The 16,567-nt window shown below is 42.0% G+C and overlaps 1 protein-coding gene across 5 annotated transcripts in view; it reads left to right on the top strand.

Moving 5' to 3' along the window:
- Nucleotides 1–16,567, top strand: part of rnf44 (ring finger protein 44) — a 181,857-nt gene that overhangs the window by 11,312 nt on the left and 153,978 nt on the right. For 4 of the 5 annotated variants that reach the window (XR_005460452.1, XM_038795622.1, XM_038795619.1 and 1 more), the window contains exon 2: nucleotides 10,176–10,252. Coding sequence is in view for 4 of the 5 variants with exons in the window: in XM_038795622.1 (XP_038651550.1) it covers nucleotides 10,176–10,252 (77 nt within the window). In the remaining variant the exon portion in view is untranslated. The remainder of the gene's footprint in view (nucleotides 1–10,175; nucleotides 10,253–16,567) is intronic. The other variant, XM_038795620.1, reaches the window with a different exon arrangement.

Below are 16,567 nucleotides of genomic sequence, written 5' to 3'. Positions count from 1 at the left end.
CTCAGCAAATCAGAGTTGACTTGGCAACCAATCAGCACCCTTTTCTCTTGTAGTGTAAATTGTTGTGACCATTTGAAATTTGGCAATCTTGTATTTGTCCTGATGAGGTGTAAGATGAAACATTTTGGCAATATTCAAGTTCTGTCATTTTTTAATAAACTGCGTAAATACATGTCTGTGTAGGGTTGTCCAGTATTTTTAAGATCTGTTACAGGCAACCTTAGTGGGCACAAAATATCCCCTGGCAACTTTTGAAGAGAAGCATGGTAGTTCTCCCAGTATCCTGGTCAATATTTATTCTTCAACCAACATCGCTAACACAAGAATAGCTGGTCACTATTTCATTGCTGCTTGTGAGGCTAACTGTGAAGAAATTGGTTACCTCGTCAATGCAATCACCTTTTTCCATGGTAATAAGATCAGTGATGATTGGGCAACATCAGAATCCTTGAGATCCACAGTGAGACCAACAGGGTTGTATTCTGGCACCGACAGTCTTTGGCTTTTCTTGTCTTTGCTGCTCCCAGATGCCTTCAGCTAATTTACAGAGTGTCTACTTGCATAACAGTACTGACAAAATTGTTCAGCTTTTCTCGCCTGAGATCCAAGACAAAGTTACGCCAAGTCCGCATCAGAGAGTTACTCTATGCTGACAATGCCACACTAGTATTCCATACCAAGGATCTTTTTTTTTTCCCCTATAAATTTAGAGTACCCAATTATTTTTCCAATTAAGGGGCAATTTAGCAAAGGCAATCCACCTATTCTACACATCTTTGGGTTGTGGGGGTGAAACCCACACAGACACGGGGAGAATGTGCAAACTCCTCACGGACAGTGACCCAGGGCCGGGATTCGAACCCGGGTCCTCAGCGCCGTAGGCAGTAATGCTAAGGAAACTCCTCACGGACAGTGACCGCAAACTCCTCACGGACAGTGACCTATACCGAGGATCATGTTGAGCAGAAAATTGACATACTCGCCCATGCCATCAACATCAGGAAGTCAAATATCATGGTCTAGAATGTTGCCACACTGTGGTTGTGGACTCTGGGTCTGTACTCGTTGGAGTTTAGAAGGATGAGGGGGGATCTTATTGAAACTTGCAGGATACTGCGAGCCTGGATAGAGTGGACATGGAGAGGCTGTTTCCACTTGTAGGAAAAATTAGAACCAGAGGGCACAATCTCGGACATCTACAATGGGTAGACCTGCACAACATATGCTAGGCTGAAGAAAAAGATGTACAGTTTCCACCTTCGATGTTTCAAATTATCCTCAGCATCTCATGGCAGAACGGGGTCACCAACTTGGGGTCCAGGAGTGTGCTATTTCCGTCAGTGTACTCATTGGTAGCTAATGACATCTGTATTGGCTTGGCCACGCTGATCAGATGCATGATGGGCGTATACCTAAAGACCTTCTGTACGGTGAACTGATCACCTGGGTCACAACCTTCTGGTGTCCATGCAGTGTAATAAGGACACCTGCAAGTGAAATGTGGAGATGACCGACATTGACACTAACAACTGGAAGATAGTCACTGATGGCTGTGATCACTGGAGGCTGACTGTTTGGAAGAGGCAAGCAAAAACAAAAAGCTCAGCGAGTTGAGAAGAGGGCCCAGAGGCTAGTGAATCATGTGCTTTCTCATCCTGCTTCCTCTGCAACGAATGTAGCAGAGACTGCCATTCCGAATTAGAGCTCCTAAGCCACACCAGGCGATGCTGAACACGAGTTAGCTAACATGACACAAACTATCGTCTTACTAAAACGGAAGGCTGTCGTGAAATGAATAAAACAAAGTAATATATCACTTAAGTGACTAAAAGAGCATTTGATTTAGCTTGCTCTAATGGATTACTTGCAGTAAATGTAAAGGGAAACATAATTTAAAATATTCATTTGGATTTTCCAATTTTCAGAATAAAGAAACTTTTTCAGAATAGGTTTTATAACTTACTGCAAAATGAAGGAATAATTTATTTTATCATAGAATTTACATTCGACCCATCGAGTCTGCACCGGCTCTTGGAAAGAGAACCCTACCCAAGCCCACACCCCCACCCTATCCCCATAACCCAGTAACCCCACCCAACACTAAGGGCAATTTAGCATGGCCAATCCATCTAACCTGCACATCTTTGGACTGTGGGAGGAAACCGGAGCACCCAGAGGAAACCCACGCACACACGGGGAAGGGATTCATAATGATTATTTGTTCAGTAAATCAAACTATTTACCCTTGTAATGTAGCACAACTTTTTTTTCAACAGGGGTAAACCCAGATCAGTTGTTTCTAGAGGAATTTACACTTCAGAATATGATCTAAATAAGGGATCACTTGTCCATATTCTCTTGAAATATTCCATATTCCAACTCGACCAGGAAATAGTTGGGATGCATTGTGGATTAAAGTAGTTATCATAAATTCTTAACATATCTTAAACTGTCCTCTGATAGGCCTAGCAAGGTCAGTTCAGGGGCAATTAGGGATGGGCAACAAATGCTGCCCTTGTTAACGATGCTCGCAGCACATGGAAAAAATAGATCAATTTCTTTGATCCTGGAGATCTGCTGAGAGCAGAATTGGGCACACCCAGAATTTGCCAATAGATAGATTCATGAGGCCATACTTGTTTGTTCAGTTACTTTGGAAAATTGCATTATTCATCTGACAAATAAGCCCCTTTCATGTTGGACATGTGAAAAATATATTTTGTGGCCTATCCTTTGGTTGGTGTTATCTTTACTATCATTAATTTCAGTAGGGGAAGTGATTGTGGCTTTTTAAAATTCTAATTTTCTGCCATCTAACATCTCTGACTTTACAGTATTTAGGAAAACTAACACGTTCTATTTAGGGCCAGTATTTAATTGGTGGTAGACTTTTGCATTTTGTATTTGGCAACTTCATAACTCCTTACAATGTGGGCAGAAAATGTGGCATGATGCAACTGGTATTTAGAAAAAGGAAAGGATGTATTTAAAAAAAGGAAAGGATGTTAAAGGGTAACTACAGATAAATTGTTCCTTTAGTAGGGAATCCCGGTTTTAACTTTTATGGTTTTACATTAGGGCAGGATTTGTATAGTCTAACAATAACCATACTATTTTGTGCAATGATTCAAGGTCAAAAGCACTGGATTTGTAACTGAATCACACAACTGTTTTTACAATATACAGTTGGCACAGCAAATGATTAAATACTGGAAAGTTGTCCATCAAAAATTCCTAATAAACGTTTTCACATAACAGCACGGTGGTGCAGTGGGTTAGCCCTGATGCCTCACGGCCGAGGTCCCAGGTTCAATCTTGGCTCTGGGTCACTGTCCGTGTGGAGTTTGCACATTCTCCCCACGTTTGCGTGGGTTTCACCCCCACAACCCAAAGATATGCAGGCTAGGTGGATTGGCCACACTAAATTGTCCCTTAATTGGAAAAAGTTAATTGTGTACTCTAAATTAAAAATAAATAAATAAAATAAAATAAACGTTTTCACAAATGATGGGACCTGATTGTTCTTTCGAGAGGGGAGTTGTAGGGGATGGGGGTGAGGTGAGTTACTGAAAAGCACCCCCTGTACCGAAAGGATACAGGTTTGGGTATGACTTGTCAGTACTGAAGTGTATACTGTTATACTTCCAATACTACTGTGGGAAATTAAATCTCAAATTATCAGTAATGTAGCATTTGTTTGTAAAATGTGGAGGAGTGCTGCTGCATTAGTACTAATGTTCTTCCTTGAGTGAACCAAGAGAACTGCATCTACATGTTTCCTCCCATCTGCAGACTGATACTTGCCAAGGTTGCATATTTTTTACTGACTGACATAATAAGCATCCTATTGTGTCCTGTCATTTGTTTGACCTCCAGCATGTGTACAGAAACCAACCATATTATAGGAGTTATTCCTCATAAATGTTTCATTGATGGCTTAGCAAAGATATAATGTGTAGCTGAGCTCCATGTACCAAGGACATTTAGGTCCAATTCATCCGTGTTTAAACTTAGCTGATCTCTCCCATGGATAGTGATGGGACACTAGAGCTAGCCTTGGTTTCCTTTGGTTAGAAAAGGCAAATTGGCTGGGCCCCTGGTTTTGATAGCTATCCAGCACCCTCGATTGGAGGAGTGCATGTCTGCATCATACGAGATGCTGTCCACAGGACATGAAATACTCGGTTGAAGCTAAAACATGACCGTTTGAGCGGTGTATGAGAGAGTATGGAACCATACTCCAGTGATCAATTAATGCTTTCAGATTTGAAGAGGGGGGAATTGGCAAGGAAAAAGAAACACGACAATAGGAAGTAAGGAGAAAAGAATTTAAATAAATTCTGTAGAAAAGATGCTTTGTATCATGCATAGAGTTGCAAGAAATTATAATATAGTTTACACTAGAATATTAGCATTTGCTAAATGATCGGTGTGTTGGGAAACTGATGGAACTGTTTTAAAATGGGGGAAACAAAAACATCAATGTGTGTTCATGACTGTTTTGTTCATGGTTGGCTAAACTGAGAGACACAATGAATCGTAAACCTAAGTCAATGCTGATAGTTTCCATGTACTGTATTTGTTTATCCCTTGGGCCACAGCATGTTTGATGAATAAATGCAAACAATTATACTTTCTGAAATGGCAAACTGTTTGTTTGAAATTGGGGGAGAATGTCTTGTGATGTAAAGCACAAAAGATAAGCTGTTCTCGAGTCACAAATTCTATTTCAGAGATACAACGGGAAAATGTTAATTTAGTAAGCAAGAGTGTAGATCCCAAAATGATAGCGTAACTGTTCTGCATCAACTTGGGGCAACAACATTTGAACCACAGGACTTATGTCCATGTTTTTCTGACAGGATTGTTTCAAACACTAGCTTTTGGAGCACTGCTCCTTCCTCACCTGAAAGTGCTCCGAAAGCTAGTGTTTGAAACAAACCTGTTGGACTTTAACCTGGTGTTGTAAGACTTCTTACTGTGCTCACCCCAGTCCAACGCCGGCATCTCCACATCATGTTTTTCTGAGAAGACTTCATTGGTTCATCTTTCCTGGAATACTTATACTGACTGACTTAAATGATTAGAATCTCTCAATGGTGAATGTGGTATTCTCTTTATTCAATCATTTCTATTAAGGGAATATTGTAATCAGACGGGATGATTGGGACCTCAGAAAACTGAGTTTAAAAGATAGCTCCCCTCAATTGAGCTGTCCTGGGCTTCTGTTTTACAAGGGCTCTTAAAGTAGTGAATCAGTGATTTGTTCAATCACTCAGAGAACAGATAATTGTTTCATCGGGGTGACAAACTTCATTTGACTAATCTGCTTGAAAGTATTGTTGTGTTCAAAGAGGTGGCTGACCTTCAAATCTGAATGACTTTCATTTATGGCGCTGTTGTAATGTTGATGAGTGCACCTATCCATTTTTAGTCTTCTTTCAGAAAGCTGCAAGTTTCCTGAAAAATATCTCCTGGTGTGAAATTTTCAGTAGTGATAAATGCCCAACATTTAGCCACAGAATTGTTAGGCACAGAAGGCCATTCGCCCCTTCGTGTCTACACCAGCTCTCCAAATGAGCGCTATGACTTCTCGTGCATTCCCCCCATAAACCTGCACATGTTTCTATTCAAGTAATCATCTCGTACCCCTTTGAATGCCTCTATTGAATCTGCTTCACCACACTTCCAGGCAGTGCATTCCAGAACCGAACCTATATTTGCATCTTTTTCAAATGACTTTAAATCTGTGCGCTCTCATTTTCAATCATTTTATGAGCGGAACAGTTGCTCCCTATCTACTCTGTCCGGACCATCTTGATTTTGGAAACTTCTCTATCAAATCACTTGGCCCCCCCGCTTTCCAAGGAGAACAGTTCCAACTTATCATTCCTGGAACCATGCTTATAAGCCTTTCCTGTCCCCTCTCTCCAATGTGTTCACATCCTTCCTATAGTGTGGAGTCCACAACTGTGCACAATATATTCCAGCTGAGGTCTACCTATTGTCTTGTATACATTCAGCATAACCTCCTTGCTCTTGTACTCTATGCCCCTACCCAGAATACAATATGCTTTATTAACTGCTCTCCACCAGTCCTGCAACCTTCAGTGATTTATGCACCTATACACCGAGGACTCTATGCTCCTGCGCCTCCTTTAGTGTTGTATCATTTATTTTATATTGTGTCTCCATGTTCTTCCTACCAAAATGCATCACCTCCGACTTCTCTGCATTGAATTTCATCTGCCCCCTATCTGACCATTCTGCCAAATTCTCCTGTCCTTTTTGAAGTTCTGCACTGTCCTCCTCACAATTTTCAATGCTTCCAAGTTTCGTATTATCGCCTTAACACCAAGATCTAGATCATTAATATAGATGGGTGGTACAGAAGCACAGTGGTTAGCACTGTTGCTTCAGAGTGCCGGGGACCTGGGTTCGATTCCCAGCTTGCGTTACTGTCAGTGTGGAGTCTGCACGTTCTCACTGTGTCTGTGTGGGTTTCCTTCGGGCGCTCCAGTTTCATCCCACAAGTCCCGAAAGACGTGCTTGTTAGGTAAATTTAACATTCTGAACTATCCCTGAGTGTACCCGAACAGGCACCGGAGTGTGACGACTAGGGATTTTCACAGTAACTTCATTGCAGTGTTAATGTAAGCCTACTTGTGACAATAATAAAGATTATTATTATTATGATGATGATGAATCCCTATCAAGCTCCCTCCAGGCCAGAAAGTAACCATTACTTCCCATTACTCAGCCAATTTTGTATCCATGATCCTACTGTCCCTTTTATTTCATACGGTGTAAGTTTTTTTCTCTCAAGTCTGTCATGTGGCACCTTCTCAAATACCTTTTGGAAGCCCATGCCACATCCAACAGTATTACCCTCGTTAACCCTCTCTGTGACTTCTTCAATTAACTCCAACAAGTTAGTTGAATACAATATTTCCTTAAGAAATCCACGCTGGCTCTTACACATTTTCGTGGTTATTAATTTTATCATGAATAATTGTTTCCAGAAGCTTCACCACCACTGTTAAACTAACTAGTTTGTAATTGCTGGGCTTATTCTTGCAACCTTTATGAACAAGGATCTAATGTGTGTAATTCTCCAGTCCTCTGGCACCTCCCCTGAGTCAACAGACTGGAAAATTCTAGCTCATGTCAGCCCTACAATTTCCATTCGCACTTCCTTCAATATCCTCGGATACAACTCATCCGGCCCCTTGCCAACACTTGAGTACCGACAAGCACGTCTTTTGGGACTTGTGGGATGAAACTGGAGCGCCCGAAGGAAACCCACACAGACACGGGGAGAACTTTTCAATTTTGAACTCTTCTACCAACAGAATTTCCTTCTCTGTCACCATGGCTTGTGTAGAATCTGCCTCCTTGGTAAAGACAGACACAAAGTAGTAATTTGGCACCTCAGTCATGCCCCATGCCTCCTATTCTAAATCCTGTTTTTTTCCTTTTTATGATTTATGTGCTAAAAGAAGACTATGGGGTTCCCCTTTATGTTGGCTGCCACTCTTTCCTCTTCACCTCTATTATGCTTTTTCATCTCCCCTTTGAACCTTCTGTATTCCTCTTTGTTCCCAATTGTAGTTTCTATCTGATACTTATCAGAAGCACTTTTTCTTCTTTCTCTTTATTTCAATCTCCTTTTTCATCCAGGGAGCTCTGGATTTGTTTGTCCTACCTTTCCCTATTGATGGAAGATACCTTGAATGTGCACAAACCATTTCTTTGTTGAAGGTAGCCCATTGTTCAGCTGCAGTTCTTTGCACCAACCATTGGTTTTCGTCTATCCAGCCCAGATCAGTTCTTGCCCCATTGACATCCTCTCTCCCCCCCAGTTAACTACTCTGGATTGCCCATTGTCTTTTTTTCCTGTCATCCTAAACCTTACTATACAATGATCACTATTTCCTAAATGTTCCCCCGCTGATCATTGATCTATGTGGCTCACCTCATTTCCAAGAATCAGGTCCAGCAGTGCCTCCTTATCTTGTTGGACTGGACACGTCCTGCTGTAGAAAATTCTACTGAACACCTCTTTTTAGGAACACTAGCCGCTCTCCGCCTTTTACACTACCTCTATCGCAGTCTGTATGCAGGTAATTGAAGTCCCCTATTCAAACTACTCTGCAATTTCCCTGCAGATTTGTTCCTCTACATCCCTTCCCACTAGTTGGTGGTCTGACTACACTGAATAATACGATTGCATCCTTTTTTTTCCATGGCCCTCTGGAACATCTCTGTTTCTCTCACACGGCAATGCTCTCCTAATCCTTTTCTTCCATTCTTATTGTTTCTGAACGTTTTGCACCCAGGAATATTTAACACCCAGTCCTGCCCTTCCTTGAGTCAGGTCTCCATTAGAGCTACAACATCATAATTCCACATGACAATCTACACCTGCAACTCACTAATTTTATTTACTATATGCCTTGCATTCGTATAACACTGATTTAGATTTCATTCCTTTCTCCCTTACTCAGACTCTACCTATTAACTTGCTATTCTCCGGGCTACTCGGGGTGCATCTGTAGCCCTTTAATTAGACTCAACATCAATAGGTTGGAGAGTAGGAAACTTAGATCGGGCTCCTCCCTCTCTCAGCTGTTCAGTGACCCATGCTGGAAGGTTGCACTCTGCATGTATGGACATCTGGTCTGGACAGGATCAGGCAAAGCTGTGATGCTCCCCATAATCTGTGACACTTACTGTCTAGGATCACGTCATAAAAACAGAGGCTGCACAGTGCCCAAGGATGACTCAATGCCAGCAGGAGAGGAGGAGCACATTGTTCTGTGGGAAGGAGAGGAAAGAGCCATAAATAACCCCAAAGAAGAATAGTTTGCAGCAGCTTTCAAAGTCTGAACACAAAGTAATGATTTATTGATTAACTACAGCCTAAAAATTTCTATATTATGTCTAGCTTTTATTCAATGGGTAGGGACCAATGCTACCCATGATATTAATTTCAATTTTAGAAGATAAAATTATTGCATGCACTAAAGTTTGCAAATAGCTTTATTATTTAAAAATAATATGTATGGTACTGCTGAATTTAGCAAAAGTTTGTTAATTAATGTTTCTTGATATGTAATTTTTTTTGTGGCAATGGGAAAGTGATGGGTACCATGCCTTGAAGTCAATTTGCATTCAGTTATTCGATGTATGCATTCTGAGGATTGAGACTGTGACTTATACTGGAAAAATAATCCAATGGCACTGATGTTCTTGTGAATGTGTAACCAACTACCTTGTCTGAAATTATGTTTTTAAGGTGAGGTAAATACCTGTCTAAACAGCTGAGTGCATTTTATTCTTAACGAGGGTACGTTGCTTCCCCAATTTTCTAAACACAAAATAAGTAACAGTTCCCTAATCGCTCTTCTTTCCATGTGAGCGAAAGTGACAGACAATGTACCTATTGTGCCTGTCACAGCTTGAGTAGCTGCACAAATCCATCCTGCCCACTTGCAATAAGGTAGCAGCGTTTTGTTTACAAGTTTAAAAACCTATTTCAATGGTATTTATTTGGCATATCTGGCGTGTGGATATAGTATCTCAATTTTAACCCCCTCCCCCAACTCCAACCCAATCATTCCAAATCAACACATGCATTTTGTTTCTGAATCATCAGTGATCTATGTTGTTTCCTTAACTAGTTGCATGATGACTAATGGACTCTGTCTATTTTCATTGTGTTCTTGAATATGAATATATTTGAATCCCTCTTGAGGTATGAGAGTGAATGATGCTGGAAAGATGGTTCATTTGAGATTCTGCTGTTTGGGGTATTTTTTCATTATAATTGAAATAATGGGATATTTGCCAACTGACTCTGCTCAACCCACATGCTTGCTGAGGAGTCCACATACTGAAGAAAATCCTTGCAGGTTGTAAATTGAGTGGTCTGAAAGTGGTGGAGTTGTGCAAAATGTGTCCAGAAGTCTTTGGAATTGCAAGGGAAAGCTGTTGGTTTTGCAAGAGAAAATTAATATGAGAAACTGAACAATGATTTCACAACAGCTCGATGTGAGAACACTAGAGCTTCTGTTTATTTATGCAACTACAATAATTAATGGCTTTAAACAGTATTGTTTAAATTGATTAGAAACATTATCTTCTTTCATTTATTATCTTTTATTTTCTTTAAGCAGGGGAGCTGAGTTCATCTTTTCAGTACCAGACAAGCCAACAAACTTATAATTGTAATGAGGAAGGTGACAACAAGGTAGGTCTTTCAAAATATGTTCAATATTATACTGCCCATGAATTAATAATTCATTTCAATATGTTGGAAAAAGCCACTGATTTGTATATACCACGCGAGGAAATTAAATTGTGTAGCCCGTATAACATGTGCAAACGGTTGATTTTGTGGTCTAATGGTCATTATTTGTGTAACCATTTTAACACAACATCTGACCAAACTTCACAGATCAATCACCGAAGAAGGGAAGCTGGCAAATTTTATGAAAAATGATAAATCATCAATCTTAAATTTAATGCAATGCTTTCCATAAAGTGTCCCCCATAGGGATCTCTGATTCTTCATCACTGGAGCTTTGCCTTATTGAAACAGCTGTATTAAAATTAATTACTTTTGTGTTCTATTCCCAAGCTCTGTAACAGAACACATCACCTAAATTATACGTCTGAAAACCAGCATGGTGTAACACAAGGTTGAATAATTTACACTAAAGCATGTACATCTACTGTTGTGTTATCATTAAAATCTTAATTCAAAAAAACTTTTACAAACTTCCAGTGCAGAAAGGAATCAGTTCACTGTACACACATTACCAATACAGGTACACCGTACATGAAAGAGTCACCCGTTACCAATGCAGGTACACCCATGCAAGAAAGAGACACCCTTTAATTTTGAGGTGGAAGTCAGTTAAAACTTGTATGCAATTTTATATATTTGAGTTTGATTTTGAGGTAACTGCCGAGTATTTGTATCACACCATACATGTATCAAATAAGCACCATCTTGCTGTCGAGTTGTGATTAAACTACATGAAGTAAAGTCCATTCTGTACTCTTCCATAGGTAATCATTTTCATTCTTGATATTTGAAATAATATAGTTATGAATAGTTTAAATGCTTTTCCTGATATGAAGTTGCTGAAAATTTGGGTATATACATTTATTCATTCTTTTCCAAGCACTGGGCTCTTTTGTATATAAACACTTCTGTATATTATCTGGCCCAAACAACTGGTGGTTTCAAATCTGTTTCATGAGACCTTGCCAGGATCCTTGGGATTTTACTGCCCTGCACATACACATATATATATATAGTGCTGGGAAAATGTTAGGAATTAATGAACATCAGAATCACTGAAGTTGGAAATAGAATTTACATGACAAAGCCAAAAAAATCAATTCAATTTGCTGATAAATTTTGAGACAGATGTCATTGGGTCACAGTTTGATAACAATGCATCATTTGAAGGAAGCTTCCACCACTGTGAGTAATTTATTGGTTCTTGTCAATAGGCCAACATCTTCACAGCCAGATTAAACATTGGTCTGTCAATGGTAATACACAACACAATTAATTGCTAGACACAGATTTTTGAAATGGTCAAAACTTGAATCTGGTTATTTATTTGATTGTTACGTATATTGGCAGCTGTCCAGTTAGGGAAAAGAATAATGTTTATTCATTTTGAAACCTCATCTTGCATCGTGGAAATCTAGTTGCAGTATGGAAATGCATCAGCACAACAAAATTGTAAAAACATAATGTGAAGGAACAGCATCCCTTTTTCAGCACCAACTTGCATTATTTTGGAATCTTATAACACAGAAAACATCCCAAAATACTTCACACAGGCAAGTGCAGACAAAAATGGGATGCTAAGTTGCAGCAAGTGATATAGGAGGACTGGAAAAGGACCATATGTGAAAGGAAAATGAAATTGGATTGGGTGTAATACGATGAACGATTTGCTGTTTTCTGTTTGCTTGTGTCTTGATGAATACCTCAAAGCAACAATCTCTTGTTCAGGAATTTTCCTTTTCCTCTGTATTTCCTTATGGTTCTTTGATACATGTAGCAGTGATAAACTTTTTTTTTGTATCCCTCGTCTGAATTCACCGCTGGCCTTGAGTTGAAGCTCGCTGATTCCGTTACTAAAAACTCTTACTAGGTAGAGCAAAGAAGCTTTCATGCTATTAATCTGGGTTGAATTCAAACCAAGGGCTTGGTGATGAAAGAACATTGTGTTAATATGTTGCAGCGGCAAATCCCTCTCTTTTCGAGGATTTAAATTAATGATGACTGTTTGTTCAGGTTCAGAACAATCTAAATTCAAGTCTTTTAAGATTGGCAGTGTTTTCCCATGCCCCCCAGGTTAAATTAACTCATCTAATGCGAGTATGAATAAGAACTAACAACATTTTGAGCTGCAGACCACATAACTGCATCATTATGAACTGCTCTGTCCTAATTATGATTGGGTATAGGCAGTATGCATTTGGCTCCCCACTGCTCAAATACAATCTAGCTTGTAAAATTCAATCAAGAGTGCAGGACAGTGTGCTGGGAGCAGCACCTGGCACATCTAAGAAATTAGGTGTCAACCTGGTGAAGCTGCAACACAAGACAAATGTTAAATGACAACATGTCAAACAGCAGCACGGGATAGACAGTGCTAAGTGATTCGACAACCAATGAATCAGATCTAAGCTCTGCTGACCAGTTTTAGAATGGCAGTGGACAATTGACAACGAACCAGAGGAGGAAGCTCCACAAATATCCCCATCCTCCATGATGGGAAAACACTTTCAGCCAGAAGCGCTGAGTGTCGCCAGAGGTCCCCAGCATCACACCTCTCAGTCTTCCGCCAATTCATGTTTACTCTGTGTGATATTAAGCAATGAGTGAATGCACTGGATACTACAAAACTGTTGAGTGTTGGGACGCATCCGGCAATAGTACTGAGGCTTCATTACAGCTTTGGTCTAAAGCTAGACAAAAGAGCTGTACTCAAGATGTGATCTTGACAGCACGGCAGCATTTAACATAGTGTTGCATCATGGAACGAGCAAAATTTAAAGTCAACAGGAATTAGGTTGGGGTGGGGGTATCTTAGCTGGTGGGACTCTGCCTAGTAGAATGGAAGATGGTTGTTGGAGGCCAACTATCTCTGGACATCCCTGTCAGAGTTCCTCAGGGTAGCGTTCTAGGCCAATCATCTTCAGCTGTTCCATCAAGGACTTTCCCTCCATAAGGTCCAAAGTGGGGATGTGCAATAATTGCGCAATGTTCATTACCACACCCAACTCCCAGATGTGGAAGCAGTCAGTGTTCACAATCAGCAGGACCTGGACAGCATTCAGGATCCTTCAGATACAGATACAGATGCAGTCAGTGTTCATGTTCAGCAGGACCTGGACAGCATTCAGGTTTGTATTATAAAGCAGCAGATAATATGGGCACTTGTACCAGGCAATAACCACCACCACCAGGCAATAACCACCTCCGCCAACAAGAGAGAATCTAACCATCACCCCTTGACATTCAATGGCAATGCCATTGCTGGATTCCCCACTATCATCATTGACCATAAGCTGAACTGGACCATCCCGATAAAATCTGGGGCTACCAGAGCAGGTCAACGTTGGGAATGCTGTGGTGAATAACTTACTTCCTTACAACCCAAAGCCTGTCCAGCATCTACAAGGCACAAGTCAGGATTGTGATGGATTTACCTGCATGAATGCAGCCCCAACAACACTTGAGAACCTCAATACCATCCAGGACAAAGCATCCACTTGATCGGCACCCAACCTAACATGTTAAACATTAATTCCATCCAGCGCTAACGCATAATATAAGCAGTGCATACCATCTATAAAACACACTACAGCAACTCATGAAGGCTCCTTCCACTGCACCTTCCAAACCCGAGACCATTAGGAGGACGGGGGCAGCAGACCGATGGGACCACCACTTGCAAATACCCTTTCAGAACCCCTACAATTCTGAATTGGAATTATATTGCCATTTGTTCATTTAACATTAGAGCAAAAGTAGGCCATACAACCCCTTGAGCCTGCTCCACCAGGCAATGAGGTCATGGCTGATGTTATTGTGGCCTCAATTCCCCATTCTGCCAATCCCTGATGACGTTTGACTCCCTTGTTAGTCAATAATGTATCTCCCTCAGCCTTAATATTCACTTGATCCTGTCTGTACCACTCTCCGGGGAAGAGAGTCACAAAAGCTGAGGACTATCTCCTTAGTCCACTAGTTCTAGTCTCTTCCACAATGGGAAGCATCCACCCTGTTGAGTTCCATTAGGATCTTTTATATTTCAATAAGATATCACCTCGCATTAATCTAAACTCCAATGGATACAGGCCCAGCCTGTCCAATATTTCCTCTAATAACACCACACGGGTTCCCCTATATCCATGTTGCTGTTCCTTCCTCAAAGAGCTTTAATAAATTAGTCAAGCATGATTTCCCTTCGCAAAACCATGTTGACTCTGCCTGATTGCATTGAGATTGTCTAAGTGGCCTGTTAGACCCTTCTTAATAATTGATTCTAGCATTTTTCACATGATAGATATTGAGCTAATTGGTCTGTAGTTTTTCGATCTCCCTCTTCTTAAATAGAGGAGTCATATTCTGATGGAACTTTTACAGAATCTAGGGAATGTTGGAAAATTGAAACCAATGCATCTATTATCACATCAGCCATTTATTTGATGACCCTAGGATGCAGTATATCAGAACCTAGGGACATGTCAGCTTCTAATTCTAATAATTTTCTTAATACCTTTTCTCTGATGACTTAAGTGTTTTGTTCCTACCTCCCTTTCATTTCTTTATTTCCGGGATATTATTTTATATACGGTGAAGACAGACACAATGGGAGTGATTCTCCGGCCTCGTTGCTCTCTCGCGAAACGAGGCAGGTGACTAGCAGGCGTCGGTAGTCGTTTAATCAGATGATGGCACCACATGGACGAGGCTGATACCCACTCCCGGTGGCCGTTAAGGTCACCGCAGTTCTGAACATTTCTGCTTCGGGATCATTCCAGCGCTCTCTAGAATCATTTAGATTTATAGTGCAACAAGAGGCCATTCGGCCCATCAAGTCTGCACCGGCTCTTGGAAAGAGCACCCTACTTGAGCCCACACCTCCACCCTATCCCCATAACCCCACCCAAACTTTTTGGACACTAAGAGCTATTTTGCATGTCCAGTCCACCTAACCTGCACGTATTTGGCGGCACCCAGAGGAAACCCATGCAGATACAGGGACTGTGTGGTATCTCACAGGCCACAGCCCACGGGTGCATCCGACAGGTCACCGATGCCTTTTTACCCAGGCAGAAAACTATATTGATTTTGACATGGACCAAGCCCAGCAAAACGCCCGGGCAGCAGGTTTCTCTGCCATCGCCAGGATGCCTCAGGTCCAGGGATAATAGATACCACGCATGTGGCCCTACACTCACCGGGCCATCTGGAAGTGCCCAACGTTAACAGAAAGGGGTTCCACTCGCTGAACATCTACCTTGTATGCAACCACCAGTTGAAGATCACACACGTGTGTGCACGCTTGCTGCTGAGTGTCCACAAGCTACATCCTGGGGCAGACGGTCATCCCCGGCCTCTTCGAGGACCACCCCAAGATTGGCAGCTGGTTCTTTGTAGGTAAGGGGCACCTGCTGAGGACCTGGCTAATAACGCCAGTATGGAGGCCAGAAACCGAAGTGGAGACCCGGTACAACGAAGCCCGTGTGGCCGCCTGGGCTGTAATTGAGCGGTGCATCGGACTCCTCAAGATGCATTTCCGATACCTCGACCGCTCCAGTGGTGCCCTCCAGTACAACCCCCGGACGGTCGCCCACATTGTGGTGGTCTGCGGTGCCCTCCACAATCTCTCACAGCAGCAGGGCGACGGGCTGGAGGTTGGTGATGAGAAATATGTGGCCAGCTCCGAGGATAAGGACGAGGGTGATGAGGCGGCGCAGGACCAGCAGGGACTGAAGGACAGGCCCAAGGAGGAACAGGAGGCTGCAGGACAGGCGGCAGAGCAAGCTTCTGCCAGAGAGGCCCTCGTAGTCGCCCGATTCACTTAGGACGTGGCCTGGTCCATCTTCACTATCGGACCACCCCTCACCCCATTTCCCACCCTCCCAGAGTATGTGTTACATTATGTCAGTGTGCGGGGACTGTGTCGGCACCATCAGCGGGTCACTGTCAAGGGCAGGGGCGGTGATGATATCCCACAGAGAGCTGAGCGGCAATGCTCTTCAATGTGTGCCATTTTCTGACCCTTGCCTGTCTGCTGAGTGCTCGCTCACTCTCATCATCTGCACATGGTGCGCCGGCAGGGGAGGGGGGGTGGGGAGGGCCAAGGGATCGGAGGTCAGCCCGCACTGCAGAAGAAAGAGACAGAAGTATCATACTGGTTGTGCACAAGGATGTTTGTTGTATGTAACAATTCCCCACTCTCCCGATGGTGCCACCCCTTCTCTGGTGGCCCCAGTGATCCCCTTTGTGCTTTGCCTTCCT

Source organism: Scyliorhinus canicula, chromosome 4, assembly GCF_902713615.1.
Source record: "Scyliorhinus canicula chromosome 4, sScyCan1.1, whole genome shotgun sequence".
NCBI classification, from domain to species: Eukaryota; Metazoa; Chordata; class Chondrichthyes; order Carcharhiniformes; family Scyliorhinidae; genus Scyliorhinus; species Scyliorhinus canicula.
This window is presented reverse-complemented; position numbering and strand designations above follow the sequence as displayed.